This window comes from Podarcis raffonei, chromosome 11 (genome assembly GCF_027172205.1).
Source record: "Podarcis raffonei isolate rPodRaf1 chromosome 11, rPodRaf1.pri, whole genome shotgun sequence".
Lineage (NCBI taxonomy): Eukaryota > Metazoa > Chordata > Lepidosauria > Squamata > Lacertidae > Podarcis > Podarcis raffonei.
Genome location: NC_070612.1, coordinates 19040518 through 19054833, shown reverse-complemented (window position 1 = coordinate 19054833; position 14316 = coordinate 19040518). Strand labels below are relative to the sequence as shown.

Here is a 14316-nt window from a genome sequence, read left to right as displayed (position 1 = left end):
TTCAGGATGAGAACAGAAATAGTGTGGCAGCAGCGGGAGGCCCCATTAGCTAAAGTGGTGCTTTAGGTTAAGAACAGTTTCAGGTTGAGAACGGACTTCTAGAACGAATTAAGTTCTTAACCCGAGGTACCACTGTATTTATACTGAACCAGAGTTTTTACCCAAAGGGATCCTTCGTATTGTTTTCAAAACCAAACAATGTTTGGCATTGTTTAGAATGCCACCTTAAGCGGGAACTGATGGACGTCTGGTTTTGCTATCAGAATGATTGATAGCTTTTCATATGTGAAGTTGCATTATCACGTATTAGCAAAATCACGTATTAGCATTGCTAAAAGTGTGTCGCAGTTTCAAAAGAGTTTGGTTTAGTTGCGGGTTGGAGAGGTTGAGGATTTATGTGTGTGTGTTGACATTTTAAACCATGTTAGATACCCTTATTAAGTAAAGTCAATGTGACAAAGCATCTAAGAAGCTGTTTTCTGAATCATGAAACATCGGTTTTGACACAGCTACGCTTTTCAAGGACCAAATCGTTTTTTTCTCTTTTTTTGGAGACAGCAAAGTTCTTAATCTAGCTCTTGCCACTACCACTAAGTAAGCAAGACTTGTTTAACTTTTCCAACTTCTTTTGTACCCCAGCATTTTTCTCCCCACCCTGTTTTTGAACAAAACAAAACAGGGAATATATTTGGCATCCTAATGCCACAAAGCTGACATGCTCTGCCATTAAAAAATTGGAAATGCTCAAATGTCTTGCAGTATGTTTGTGTGTTTGTTTGTTTGATTGATTGATTGATTGTATGTGTGTGTGTTTGTTTAAAAATGTATCCCTTTCCTTGTTTTTCTCTCTCCCTTCCTCTCTTGTTAGCTTGATGAAAAGGAGAGTAGACGTCTGTTCCAGCAAATCCTTTCTGGTGTGGATTATTGCCATAGGCATATGGTAGTGCATAGAGACTTGAAACCTGAAAATGTACTGCTTGATGCACACATGAATGCCAAGATTGCCGATTTTGGTAGGTTTCCTTTGATGAATGTCTCTTATTTTTTGGTATACAATGAACATTTATGTAGTACTGAGTTCCTGGTGCTTGCATTGAACTCTGATACTAAACAGAGATCTGTGTCTTGTGGTACTAAGGTGTTCCTTTGCCTATTTAGGAAGCAAAAGAAAGAAGGGTTCTTAAGGTCTGTCCCCCAAGTTTTTTTGTAGCTGTTAACTTCTAGAATGCATTGATTATTTTCTTTCTTTGGGGGCAATTCTTTTTGTTGGAACACTGCAGAAAAATGCTATCGAGGCATCCTTCTCCTTTGAGGCTCTGCTCATTTAGGAAACATTTAACTCAATACTGCTCCTGTTTGCATTATTATTTTTTAATTAACAAAATACATTGTTTAGAAATTTCAGAAAAAATGGTAACTAAAACAAATAAGAACAAACAAACAAAAAAATGCCAAACAGTGATTCAACAGCTCAATAATTAGTCTCCCTCACCAGGTAAAATTGGTCTGCGGGATGTTTAATTCTATATAGACTAACAGATGTGGAAGATTAGCTCCTACATCCAGATGATGCTCCCATTTTGTATTTAAAAACCTCAGTATAATATACTTTAGTGAAAGCCAGTGGCATTAAAAAATAACACTGCAGTGCATTCTGTATACTTGCCTATTGCTGTTTGAAATCAAATGCAAACTGTTTACTTTGGATTTAAATTCGAACGCTCAACATGCATCTTGGTGATTAAACCACCCAAGAGGAAAAGCAAATGTCTTACTAAATCCTATTTACTCTGCCTTCTTTTCTGTTTATATGGGATTAAAGCCGGTGCCAAAACTCGCTTTGACCAAGCTTATGTAATGTGAATTTGCAGCCCGATCCTGTGCTTGTTAACCTGGTAGTAAGTCGCACGAGTTCCATGGGGACATTCCAAGAAACCCTTCATAAGCATTGCATCCTTAACAGTGCAGTCCTATGCATGTTTACTCAGAAGTAACCTCCCACAGTGGGGCTTACTACCAGGTAAGTGTGTAGGATGGCACCCTTCATCTTCCCTGCTTCACTATGTGAGTTGGCACCTTACCACCAGCCGCCCACTGTATCAGCCTGCAGTCCCTTCTTCCTAGTCCATCCTTTTAGTGAAGAACCTGTTTTCTAGACAGAAGAGCCCGCCCCGCCCACCAATCCTTAAATATATCATATATCCATGCTATTTGTATGCTGCCTTGGCTTTTAAAAAAACTGAGTCTAGAGAAAGCAAATCCACAAACACCTGCACTGTGGATTGTCCTTACAAATAATTCATGGCATATAAATTTGAATATATGGCTGCGTAATCCTGGCCTTGGTTTTGTTCCCATGGTGTTTTAGCCCCTGCCCTTGTTAACAGCTCTGAGGTCTCTGATGAAAGATGCTGTGCAAATGCTAAGTACCGTATTTTTCACTCTATAACACGCACCCGACCATAACACGCACGTAGTTTTTAGAGGAGGAAAATCCGTAGGCATGCCACCCGTAGGCATTCCCTCCATAACACGCACAGACATTTCCCCTTACTTTTTGGGAGGAAAAAAGTGAGTGTTATGGTGCAAAAAATACGGTATTTAGGTATTTCAAAGGTACGGTATAATTGGAGGTTCACCACCTTGCCGCATCTTTCCTCTCTGGTGGACTGCTACATCTCAATGCCCAAACACTTTGGGACAGCAAGCAGCTTTGCTTATCTTTAAAGTAGAATGTCATTTTAACTTTCCAATATTAAATATGGTTTAGAACAGCATTAACACAAGGAGCTGCCTTCTCCCAAGCTGGATTGCTGCCCAAGTGGCCCACTGTATCTGCTCTCACTGGCAATGGCATTCCCAGGCAGATATCCTACCCCTTTTTTGCTGGAGAGGCTGGAAACTGAACTTGTAGACTTCTGCATGCAAAGCATATTCTCTGTTGCTTGATGTATGGCCCTTCCCCTTCTGCCAGCCCTTTGCAAATACAGTGGTACCTCAGGTTACATACGCTTCAGGTTACAGACTCCGCTAACCCAGAAATAGTGCTTCAGGTTAAGAACTTTGCTTCAGGATGAGAACAGAAATTGTGCTCCGGCAGTGCGGCGGCAGCAGGAGGCCCCATTAGCTAAAGTGGTGCTTCAGGTTAAGAACAGTTTCAGGTTAAGAACGGACCTCCAGAACGAATTAAGTACTTAACCCAAGGTACCACTGTAGAGTAAGTAATTTGCCTGTGCTTGGCTTTAAGGGGAGATGAGCTGTCCTTCTCTGGCTGAGGTGGGGAAACTTTTTGGCTCAGCAGGCCAGAACCTTATCTGGCCACAGCCCTGCAGGCCAACTTTGACCGGTGGGCAGGACAACCCACCCGCCAATCACAGAACAGCATTATTCTGTTGGATGATTGACAGGTAGGTTGTCCTGCTAAGCTGCCAAAACCCCTTGCATAGTGGTTCCCAAGGGCCCAACAGCCAGCTGGCTGTGGAGGGCTTGGAGTCCCCAGCACAAAGCAGTTTGCATACCCTTTGCAGCTGATCTGGCAGGGTTCAGCTTTACCACCCGTCAGCTGCTGCTGGGGAGTAGAGCCAAAGCCTGTCATCCCATGCCAATGTACAACTGGGAACTACACACCTGTGAACTGGCGACTGCATCTCTACCTGCCCTATACCTAGCGTCACATATGACGTCAGGTGTGGAATGGGTGAGTGCGGTTTGGGGAAATGGCTACATTGGTACCTCGGGTCTGGGTTACAGACTCCGCTAACCCAGAAATATTATCTCGGGTTAAGAACTTTGCTTCAGGATGAGAACAGAAATCGTGCAGCAGTGGTGCAACGGCAGCAGGAGGCCCCATTAGCTAAAGTGGTGCTTCAGGTTAAGAACAGTTTCAGGTTAAGAACAGACCTCCAGAACATAGCTGTCAACCTCCCCCTTTTTTGCGGGAAATTCCCTTATTCCAGCGCTGTTTCCCACTGCTTCCCGCTGCTATCCCGGATTGTTAGATATCCCGTAGACTGTCCCCAGGACAGGTGAGGCTGCTGATCCCTTATTTTCGAGGCTGCTGATCCCTTATTTTCAAATCTGAAAGTTGACAGCTATGCTCCAGAATGAATTAAGTTCTTAACCCGAAGTACCATTGTACTTTGAAACCCTGGTGAGCTGGGTTTGGCCCATGGGCCAGAGATTCCCCACTTTGCTGTGCTACAGAGATGATCCTGCACATTTGTGCTGTGCCACCACTGCATGTCACCTTAGCAGAGCTGTGCCTTTTGATCTAATTACGTACACTTGAGAAGCATGATGTTGTCTGGGTTGTGGCTACCGTTGCCGCTCGCTTCCCACTCTTGTCCCCTTCCTTCCTGCAGAAGCAAAAACAAAAATAAGCTACAACTTGCAAGTGGTTGAGGGGTCATGCTGAAGTGGTGATGCGTCAACTGAAGGAGACTTAGCAATGAATGATAGCAGCATGATATCTCTGTTCTTCTTTATGTGAAGGGTACATGACATAGCATTTCCTCTTTACGGGTCCAATGTTAAGTCATTCTCAGAGTAGGCTCATTGAAATCAGTGGACTTTAGTGGTCTACTCAGGGTTTGCCTTATCAGTGGTCCTCCAGCTGTTTTGGGACTACAATTCCCATCATCCCTGGCCACTGATCCTGTTAGCTAGGGATGATGGGAGTTGTAGTCCAAAAACAGCTGGAGGGCCAAGTTTGGCCTCCACTTAGCTGGACATCATCCTGTGATTTGACGTTTGGATGTGACATCTATAAAATATGCTTGTCATTAGTTGCTGATTGAGTTTCTTATTAATTATATTAGCAAGTTCTTAAAACTGATGCAGAGGAACATTTCTTCCCTAACTTCTGGGACACAGCTGCTGTTTTGTTTTCTTAAACTCCCTTCAGAATTCTTGGTCTTGCCACATTCTGGTACAAGCCTCAAAATAGCCAATTCAGTTTTTCCTAAAAATTCAGCTTGGGGGGCAGGGTGGGACTCATTTACCCTGTTGTGTATAATTTCTGTTCAGATTACAACCATAAATCTTATTTCTTTACATTACTGTATGTTTGGTATCATCATTTTACTTTTTCTGCCTGTAACAGTGTGCAGGTAGGCCAATAATTTTTTTTAGCACTGTGAGAGGCTTTAATATATGTTCTGGGGCTCGTCCTCTTCATTTGAACTTTTGTGCATTTTCAGGCCTCTCAAATATGATGTCAGATGGAGAATTTTTAAGAACAAGCTGTGGTTCTCCTAACTATGCTGCTCCAGAAGTAATTTCAGGAAGGTAGTTTCTCTTCTTGGATAAATGTATAATATGTATTGTCAAAAACAAAGCCCTGCTCTTCAGTGTTAAAGCCGCAAAGTAGATTGCTGAACTTCCAGGTTTGGAAACTTGAAATGTCTGACTTTAGTGACTTTTTTTGGTTCCTTTCAATGCTTGTTATGTATAAGACCTTCTCGGGGGGGTTGGCATTTGGACTGTCAATAATAATAAGTCAAGATCTGAATATGAGCCTTTGGCTGCACATGCAGCCATTCCATTTCTCCCTTTTACACAAACCATTTTGTCCAAATTGGGAAAATACAGTTAAAAGCAAGACTTCTGGCTTGTTTATGTGAAAGGAAAATGGAGGGGCTGCATGCATGCTGACTTGTATCCTCCATGGAGTCGTCCTGCAAACAGTGGCATCACCACAACTTATTAGAATGAAGTAGGAGCAGGATAGCAGTGATGTTGGGGATGCACAGGTGCATCATGGGAGCCATTCATTGCTCACACTGGTGTACCCAACCATGCCACTGTGCTAACCATCCCTTTCATCATGCCATTATCAGGAGGGCAGTCCAACTGGTGCAGTCCAACAAGATACAATCATCCTAACACTGCCTATAACTTGTCCAAGTGGTTAACAAAAACCCCGCAGTTTGCCAATTTTAGACATTCAGCTTTGCTGGAAATATGCAAGCTCTTGGCTTTAATGAAGATGATAAACTCATATCTTTGGGGCATGCTTGGGAAAATACCGTATTTTTCACTCTATATGACGCACCAGACCACAAGATGCACCTAGTTTTTGGAGGAGGAAAACAAGAAAAAATATATTCTGAATCTCAGAAGCCAGAACACCAAGAGGGATTGCTGCGCAGTGAAAGCATCAATCCCTCTTGCTGTTCTGACTTCTGTGATAACTGCGCAGCCTGCATTCGCTCCATAAGACGCACACACATTTCCCCTTACTTTTTAGGAGGGAAAAAGTGAGTCTTATAGAGCAAAAAATACGGTAATTTCAGTATCTTAAGAACCAAGGTGACCATGATCCTAGGAGGGTTTTCAGGCTTTGCCATCTGAATTTAAATTATCGTAATGTGGTTTTGGTTTTATCAATTCCTCCTTAGTGGGAAATGTATTGGGTGATATTCCTAGCGCTGTGATGCCAGCAGAGGCATCCATTTATAGAAAAAGCAGGGAGAAAAATAGTAGCCATGGTTATGAATAACCAGGGCTTGCCTCTAAACAGGTACTTGACATAGACATGGTGGCTAACTAAAAGTTCACCACACTTTTTTTTTTGGTCCATTTTATAGCAACAGTTAAAAGCACATTGAATTTTAGTGCTGTGTGCAGTCTTTTCCATTAATTGCTGAATGACTGACAAACCAGATGAAGAAGTGCTTTGTGTATGTGTTACCTGAACAAAATTTAATGATGAGCTTCATTTTTCAGGTTATACGCAGGTCCTGAAGTGGATATATGGAGCAGTGGCGTTATTCTCTATGCTTTGTTATGTGGAACACTTCCATTCGATGATGATCATGTGCCAACTCTTTTTAAGAAGATATGTGATGGTATCTTTTATACGCCTCAGTACCTGAATCCAGCAGTAATTAGCCTTTTGAAACACATGTTGCAGGTGGATCCCATGAAGAGAGCTACAATCAGAGACATAAGGTATTTTTCATTTGTAGTAAAAAATAAAATATAGACCAGGATGCGCCCCTTTTTCTAAATTTTTATGCTAGTGTATTAAAAATTAGATTTAATACAACCTTCATTTTAATTTCCTAGAGGTTTGAATAACTTCCTACGCTCATGCTTCAAAAACAGTATTTGCAGGATTCATTTCTTTGCTTTCGCATTGTTTTTCTTAGTTATGGTAATGTATTAAGTCCCTACCATATATTTAGCTTTATCATATGTTGATTTTTATGTTAGATTTCATTGTAATTCAAATGTTTTGCAACCACCATTCAAGTACACGAGAATAAGCTTTAAATAACAGGAAAATAGACTCATATTGACACGGGTGGCGCTGTGGGTTAAACCACAGAGCCTAGGCCTTTCCAATCAGAAGGTCAGCAGTTTGAATCCCTGCAACGGGGTGAGCTCCCGTTGCTCAGTCCCTGCTCCTGCCAACCTAGCAGTTCGAAAGCATGTCAAAGTGCAAGTAGATAAATAGGTACCGCTCCGGCGGGAAGGTAAACGGCGTTTCCGTGCGCTGCTCTGGTTCACCAGAAGCGGCTTAGTCATGCTGGCCACGTAACCCGGAAGCTGTCTGCCGGCTCCCTCGGCCAATAAAGTGAGATGAGCGCCGCAACCCCAGAGTCGGCCACAACTGGACCTAATGGTCAGGGGTCCCTTTACCTTTAGACTCATATTATAAAATATGTAGAAAAGATTAAGTCAGTTTTAAATCAAGTTGTGAACAGAGTGTTGTATCTTATTCTAGCTTCACTTTTAGATATCTGTCAGAGATTATAAGTTGTATTCTACATCAGTCATACTCAAGAGTAGACCCACTGAGATTGCTAGACATGACTAACTTAGGCCCATTAAGTTCAATGGGGCTACTCTGAATTGAATCCAATCAGACACAATTCAATATGAGATGAAGGCAACAATGCTGCCCCACTTAGAATGGGGAATAAGCCCCGTTTGAATAGACTTGGTTAGGATTGCAGTGTAAGAGAAGTACTCATGTTTAGACTCTGTAAGAAGCATTAACTAGAAGGCATATATTGGGTCGAGAGAATACTAAAAGGCTTATATCGTAGCCTGATGACTACTTTGGCCACAGTTGCAGCAATTATCACAGCATTCTGCTGTGAGCCACATCAAATTCCATTCTCAAAGTGAGAACTCAAAGTTCTTAAGCTGCTGAGTCAAAGTAAAATCCGTATTTGCCATGTTTTGTTGATAAAAGGCTTTCTAGCTAATACACCAATTAGCTTTTGAAATGACTGGATCGTTTGGCATCTAGGGAACACGAATGGTTCAAGCAAGACCTCCCCAAGTACCTCTTTCCCGAGGACCCGTCTTACAGTTCAACGATGATTGACGACGAAGCCTTAAAAGAGGTCTGCGATAAATTTGAATGCACAGAGGAGGAGGTGCTGGGCTGCCTGTATAACCGGAACCACCAGGATCCTTTAGCGGTCGCCTACCACCTGATTATAGATAACAGGAGAATAATGAATGAAGCAAAAGACTTCTATTTGGCTACGAGCCCACCAGATTCCTTTCTCGATGATCACTTCTCCCGCCCCCACCCCGAAAGAGTGCCATTTTTAGTGGCTGAAACGCCAAGGCAACGCCATACGCTTGACGAGCTAAACCCACAGAAGTCCAAACATCAAGGGGTCAGGAGAGCTAAGTGGCATTTGGGGATCCGGAGCCAGAGTCGACCCAACGACATCATGGCAGAAGTTTGTCGAGCAATCAAACAGCTGGATTACGAGTGGAAGGTGAGATGATTCCTTTCTGCTAACAGATGATGGTTTGAAAAGGAAGTTACAAAAATAGGCTTAGGGTTGAATCCCAACTCAGTGGACTTGTCGTGTCTGTCTTCATTGGCATCAACCTATCCATTACTGTTTTGGGGGTCCCTTAGTTTATTTATTTTTTAAAAGGTGGGATTTTAACTTTCAACTATGTTTCCTATGGGACGTGGGTGGCGCTGTGGGTTAAACCACAGAGCCTAGGACTTGCCGATCAGAAGGTCGGCGGTTCAAATCCCCGCGACGGGGTGAGCTCCCATTGCTCGGTCCCTGCTCTTGCCAACCTAGCAGCTCAAAAGCACGTCAAAGTGCAAGTAGATAAATAGGTACCACTCTGGTGGGAAGCTAAACAGCGTTTCTGTGCGCTGCTCTGGTTTGCCAGAAGCGGCTTAGTCATGCTGGCCACATGACCCGGAAGCTGTACGCCGGCTCCCTCGGCCAATAAAGCAAGATGAGCGCCGCAACCCCAGTCGGCCACGACTGGACCTAATGGTCAGGGGTCCCTTTACCTTTACCTTTATGTTTCCTAGGTGGTAAATCCATACTACTTGCGTGTTCGAAGGAAGAATCCAGTGACCGGCACGTATTCCAAAATGAGCCTCCAGTTATACCAGGTCGACAGTAGGACTTACCTACTGGATTTTCGTAGCATTGATGGTATGTCATGTCGATCATTTGCCACCAACCTCTTACTTATCCAAAGTGCTGCAAAACATTTATTGTGCTTTTCTGGCCCTCAAACCTGTGAGGCAAACCACTATTATTCCACACGTGGGATCTGAGGATGGCTTAAAAACACAATGAGATTTACTGCAGCGGGTTTAATCTATTAATTCATTATTATTACAGTGGTACCTTGGTTGTCGAACGGCTTGGCTCCCGAACAAATTGGCTCCCGAACGCTGCAAACCCGGAAGTTAGTGTTCTGGTTTGTGAACATTTTTCTGAAGACGAACGCCTAATGGGGCTTCCACGGCTTCCAATTGAGTGCAGGAAGCTCCTGCAGCCAATCGGAAGCCGTGCCTTGGTTTTTGAACTCTTCCGGGAATTGAATGGATTAAGTTCAACATCCAAGGTACCACTGTATTATTAATTCAGACTTAATAGTTACTTGTTACCTGGAGGTCTCCAAGCAATTTACAACACATCTAAAACATAAATATAAATACACTTTTCCATCAGAAACGGGGGGTGGGAACCATAGGAAGCTTTTAGTAACAAAACAACATAATTTTAGTTCTTATTAAAAACCTGGGGAAAGAGATAAATTTTTACCTGCTGCTGAAAAGATATCAACAAAGGTAACCATGCCTGGGGAGAGCATTCCACAGAATGGGAGCCACCACCGAAAAGGCTGTCTCAGTGTCCCTACCCTCTGAGCTACCCTCGGTTTAAGCATCTGGGAGTGGCATTCCAGAAGAAATTGGGGTCCTGAGCTGTAAAGAGCTTTGAGCTTTCGTTTCTTCCTTTTAGTTTTATTGCACATAGCCAAAGGCTGCCCCAATGTACACAGAATCATTCAACAATTAAAAGAAAATATACTGAATTGATACAAAAAACTTAAAACATTTATATTATCAAGACATTACCTACTCTAAGCAGAGCTATAAAAGTACCTTAATATACAAGTTAAGACATTAAACAATAAAATTTATAAGCTAAAATTATCACATGGCCACTAATATATTAAAAATAATGTTAATTAATGCAGAATTAAAGCAATCTGTTCACCTCAAGCCTGTCAGCAGTTGTGCCGCCACATTCTCTACTGTTACCACATGTGGAGGTGAATGCTGGCCATGACTTTTCATGGAGGAAAGGTACCAGGGTATCATAGTGATGATAGTTGTATGAGAGACTCGGGTTTAGAGATGGTATACGTCTAAGGACCATATGCTGGGGGGCAAATGGAATGGCCAGCACGATTGCTTGTGAGCTTCCTGGCTGGCCACTAGTGGAAACAGAATGGTAGGGGGAGATTGAACAGCAAGGCAGTTCTTACGGTCCCAATTGAGTTCATAGGATTACTTCCAGAACCAGATGTCAGCGCTTCTTCCACTGAACCACAATGGCTTTGCCTGGTGAGCTGTGACCATAATAATCCACACTGAGAGCCAGTGTGGTGTAGTAGTTAGGAGCGGTTAGACTCGTGATCTGGTGAATCAGGTTCGCTTCCCCGCTCCTCCACATGCAGCTGCTGGGTGACCTTGGGCCAGTCACACTTCTTTGAAGTCTCTCAGCCCCACTCACCTCACAGAGTGTTTGTTGTGGGGGAGGAAGGGAAAGGAGAATGTTAGCTGCTTTGAGACTCCTTAGGGCAGTGATAAAGCGGGATATCAAATCCAAACTCCTACTCTTCCTCCTCCTCCTCCTCCTCCTCCTCCTCCTCCTCCTCTTCTTCTTCTTCTTCTTCTTCTTCTTCTTCTTCTTCTTCTTCTTCTTGGTGTTGTAACAGCTTCAGCTACCTCATTTGCCATTGTACAGCCTTGTCACTGCGGCTCTTAAATTGTTTTCTTTTCTTGCACCAGATGAAATTACCGAAGGAAAATCGGGGACTACCACTCCCCAGAGGTCAGGCTCTGTGACGAACTACAGATCTTGTCAGAAGGATTTGGACACTGAAGCTCAAGGAAAATCCTCTGATATGTCTCTTACCTCATCAGTGACCTCTTCCCTTGATTCCTCTGCAACCGAGTTAACCCCAAGATCAGGGAGCCACACGATAGAATTTTTTGAGATGTGTGCAAATCTTATTAAAATACTTGCACAATGATTTGTAAGATTGGCTTTTTTTTTTACAGCAATAAGCATGCCTAAAAAAAGAGGAAAAAAATCATAGTCTGATGCTTCCAGTTATAATCAAGTTGTAGTTAACTTCGGCGCTGAGAAGACTAGCCACATTGCAATTTGCACAGGAATTGAACATACATTTAAAAGCAGTCTAGACCTCTTAACGTAATGAAGCAAATTATGATTAGACAGTCACTGTTGTGATAACAGGTACAAAAAAAAAAACTATGACAGCCTTTTCCAGCAAGAGTTTATCTTTCATTGTACGCACATTGGGGCTTCATGGAGTATTAACCGTGTGGATCATTTTTGTAGTATGTATTTCGATTGCTGATATTATATACCTGTTACAGTATAAGTGGTCACTTTCTAGATGAGGGGTGACTCTTTGGATCCCGGCCTTCAGCTGCACCCTCCTCTGTCAGTATAAGCGTTCTCTTTGTCAAACAGCTCTTGAAACTTGTGGCACTGGTCTCAGGTTTTTGACAGCCAGTGATGCGCTGGGATGAAAAAGGCTAAAGCAACTTCTACTTTTGCTAGTCAATGTGTTGGCAGATGCAACTAGGTTGTACGCAGAGTAGACCCATTAAAATGAAAGGACTGAAGTTAGTCGCATCCATTGATTTAAAAGCGTCTACTCTGAGTAAACCTTAGTTAGAGGCAACCCAATGTCAGAAACCTTATGCATTTGAATTCTGCATAAAGCATAAGAGTGAAAATTGTAACGCCAAAAAGAGTCAATCAGAGCAGTGTTGGGTTAGATATTGTGATCAGAGTGGAAGAAATGGGCCGGGATCGAAAGAATCCCGGAACCTGTTTTTGAGTCTGAGGGTGGTTTTAGGCGTGACTTTTCTTGAGCAGCTACTGCATATGCCACACACATGTTTCAGAAGCATTTCAGGGACCTCTGTTTAGTTGGGGGAGCAATTCAGAATTCTCACCACACTTAGTGCAGGCTCTTTCTCTGAGCCTAATCGGATGTTTGGATCTTGCTTGTGGGATTTAATCAAGAACTGCAGAGAGCAGGGATGGAAAATCTTAGCACCACAGACTGGATGCAGCTCATAACCAGAGTTCATCCAGCCCGTCGGTCCCCTCTTGACCACCAGCTGCTCTGTAGGGTGGGAAAAGGCCTTTGGTGTTGTGCAAAGTCTGCAATTCCAGCTCCTTCCTCTGCAAATAGATCTGCTGGAATGTGGCCCCCAACAGCTAATGCGACCCTCAGCCCCCCAAAATATTATCCACCCCTGACTTAGGGAAAGGGGCTCTCCAGCCTCTGGTGCTACCGATCTTTAAAGTCAAGAATATACTTGGTAGGTTAACAACTGTGTAGATTCAGTGACCCATGTGTCATACCGGTAGCTAGTGAACAGCTTCCTGCATGCTATTTACAGCATGTGGCTCATCAGACAGTCCCAAGTGGATTGGTGCATGCAGTTCTGGAATCTTGCACTGAGAATTCCTTGGCGCCCTGTTTTCATATGGCTTTCATATACAGATTTTTGGCAGATTACTCTTCTGGTAATGGCCTGTGTTGCATAAATCACTTTTTTTACACAACTTTTTAAATACTGAATTCAGATTTCTAAAAAATAAGTAGCTTTGGTTCAGTTTTGAAATGTACAGGAACCTCTTGATTAAAAAAATGAGCGAGCAGGTTTGGCCGCTAGAAACTTAAGTGTGCTTTTCAGTAATGAACTGCAAGTGTTGACAGAATGGCCAGCAACAGCAAAAAGCAGCTGGGTGTGCTGTGGGTTTTTTAAATGTTTATTTGATGAATTTACTCCAAAGAACACATTGATTTAAATGTTTTTTTGTGTGCGTTTTTGTTTTTTTAAAGAATTGCAGAAGGATATGCCAGTGGAAATGCTACATTTTTCCAATCATTGCCCAGTGCAGACATACCAATCATGATCAACACATAGTTTGGTCTGTTGCCTTAATCCTGGTTAGGATTTCAAGCAAACCAAACACACAGTGAAGCTACATCTTAGCTTGCCAAGCTAAGTCCCGCCCCAAATAATAAGGTACATAAGACTTGCCTTTCACCTTGCAAGCAGGTGGTGGAAACTGCCTTGCCTATGGTGCTTTGCAGATGTAGCACTTTCACCATGGTTAACGCAAACTGTTTTTGCATCTTAGTTTGTAGCCAATCCTTAACCATGATTTAGGTCAGCCTTCCCCAAACTGGTGTCCTTTCAGATGTTATTGTACTATGACTTTATTATCTCTGACCATTGTCTCCTGGCTGGGGGTGATGGGATTTGGAGTCGATAACAACACACCCAAAGGGCATCAGGTTGGTTAAGTATGATTTAAGTGTTCAGACAGTTAAGGAAAACACAACCATGTTAAGTGTTATGTTTGCTGCACAGTACCTGCAGATCACAGAAAACGGATCTCTTATTCATCCATTTTGGTGGTAATCTTCCAAATGTATTGCGCCAGCAATAAGTAGAGAACCACCAAAAGGGAACAATCCTGTTTGAACTGATATAATATTAATCTGGATCTGCTGAGTGAGCTAATGGGAGGATTTATAACAATAGTTTCTCAGCGTAATGAGCTGAGATATGAACAAGCCTTTTATGCTGCCTCTTCGTTCCTTGCTTTGTGATAGGAACAAACCAAACGAGAAGCCTTCAATTAATTATAGTTTCCTGTTTTGTATGAACAGAGAAACCATGGTTAACAGCTTCAGAACAAGGCACCATTTTCAACCAAATTTAAGCAGTGGTTTAATACCTGG

The 14316-nt window shown here is 42.7% G+C and overlaps 1 protein-coding gene across 1 annotated transcript in view; it reads left to right on the top strand.

The window, feature by feature from the left end:
* The window catches only part of PRKAA1 (protein kinase AMP-activated catalytic subunit alpha 1), a 36347-nt gene extending 23545 nt beyond the window's left edge, over nucleotides 1–12802 (top strand). Inside the window, exons 5-10 of the mRNA XM_053409120.1 lie at nucleotides 869–1013; nucleotides 5199–5286; nucleotides 6727–6951; nucleotides 8261–8744; nucleotides 9308–9434; nucleotides 11306–12802. Of these exons, the coding sequence (XP_053265095.1) occupies nucleotides 869–1013; nucleotides 5199–5286; nucleotides 6727–6951; nucleotides 8261–8744; nucleotides 9308–9434; nucleotides 11306–11550 (1314 nt within the window). The 3' untranslated portion in view covers nucleotides 11551–12802. The remainder of the gene's footprint in view (nucleotides 1–868; nucleotides 1014–5198; nucleotides 5287–6726; nucleotides 6952–8260; nucleotides 8745–9307; nucleotides 9435–11305) is intronic.
* The last annotated feature ends 1514 nt before the right edge of the window (nucleotides 12803–14316 follow it).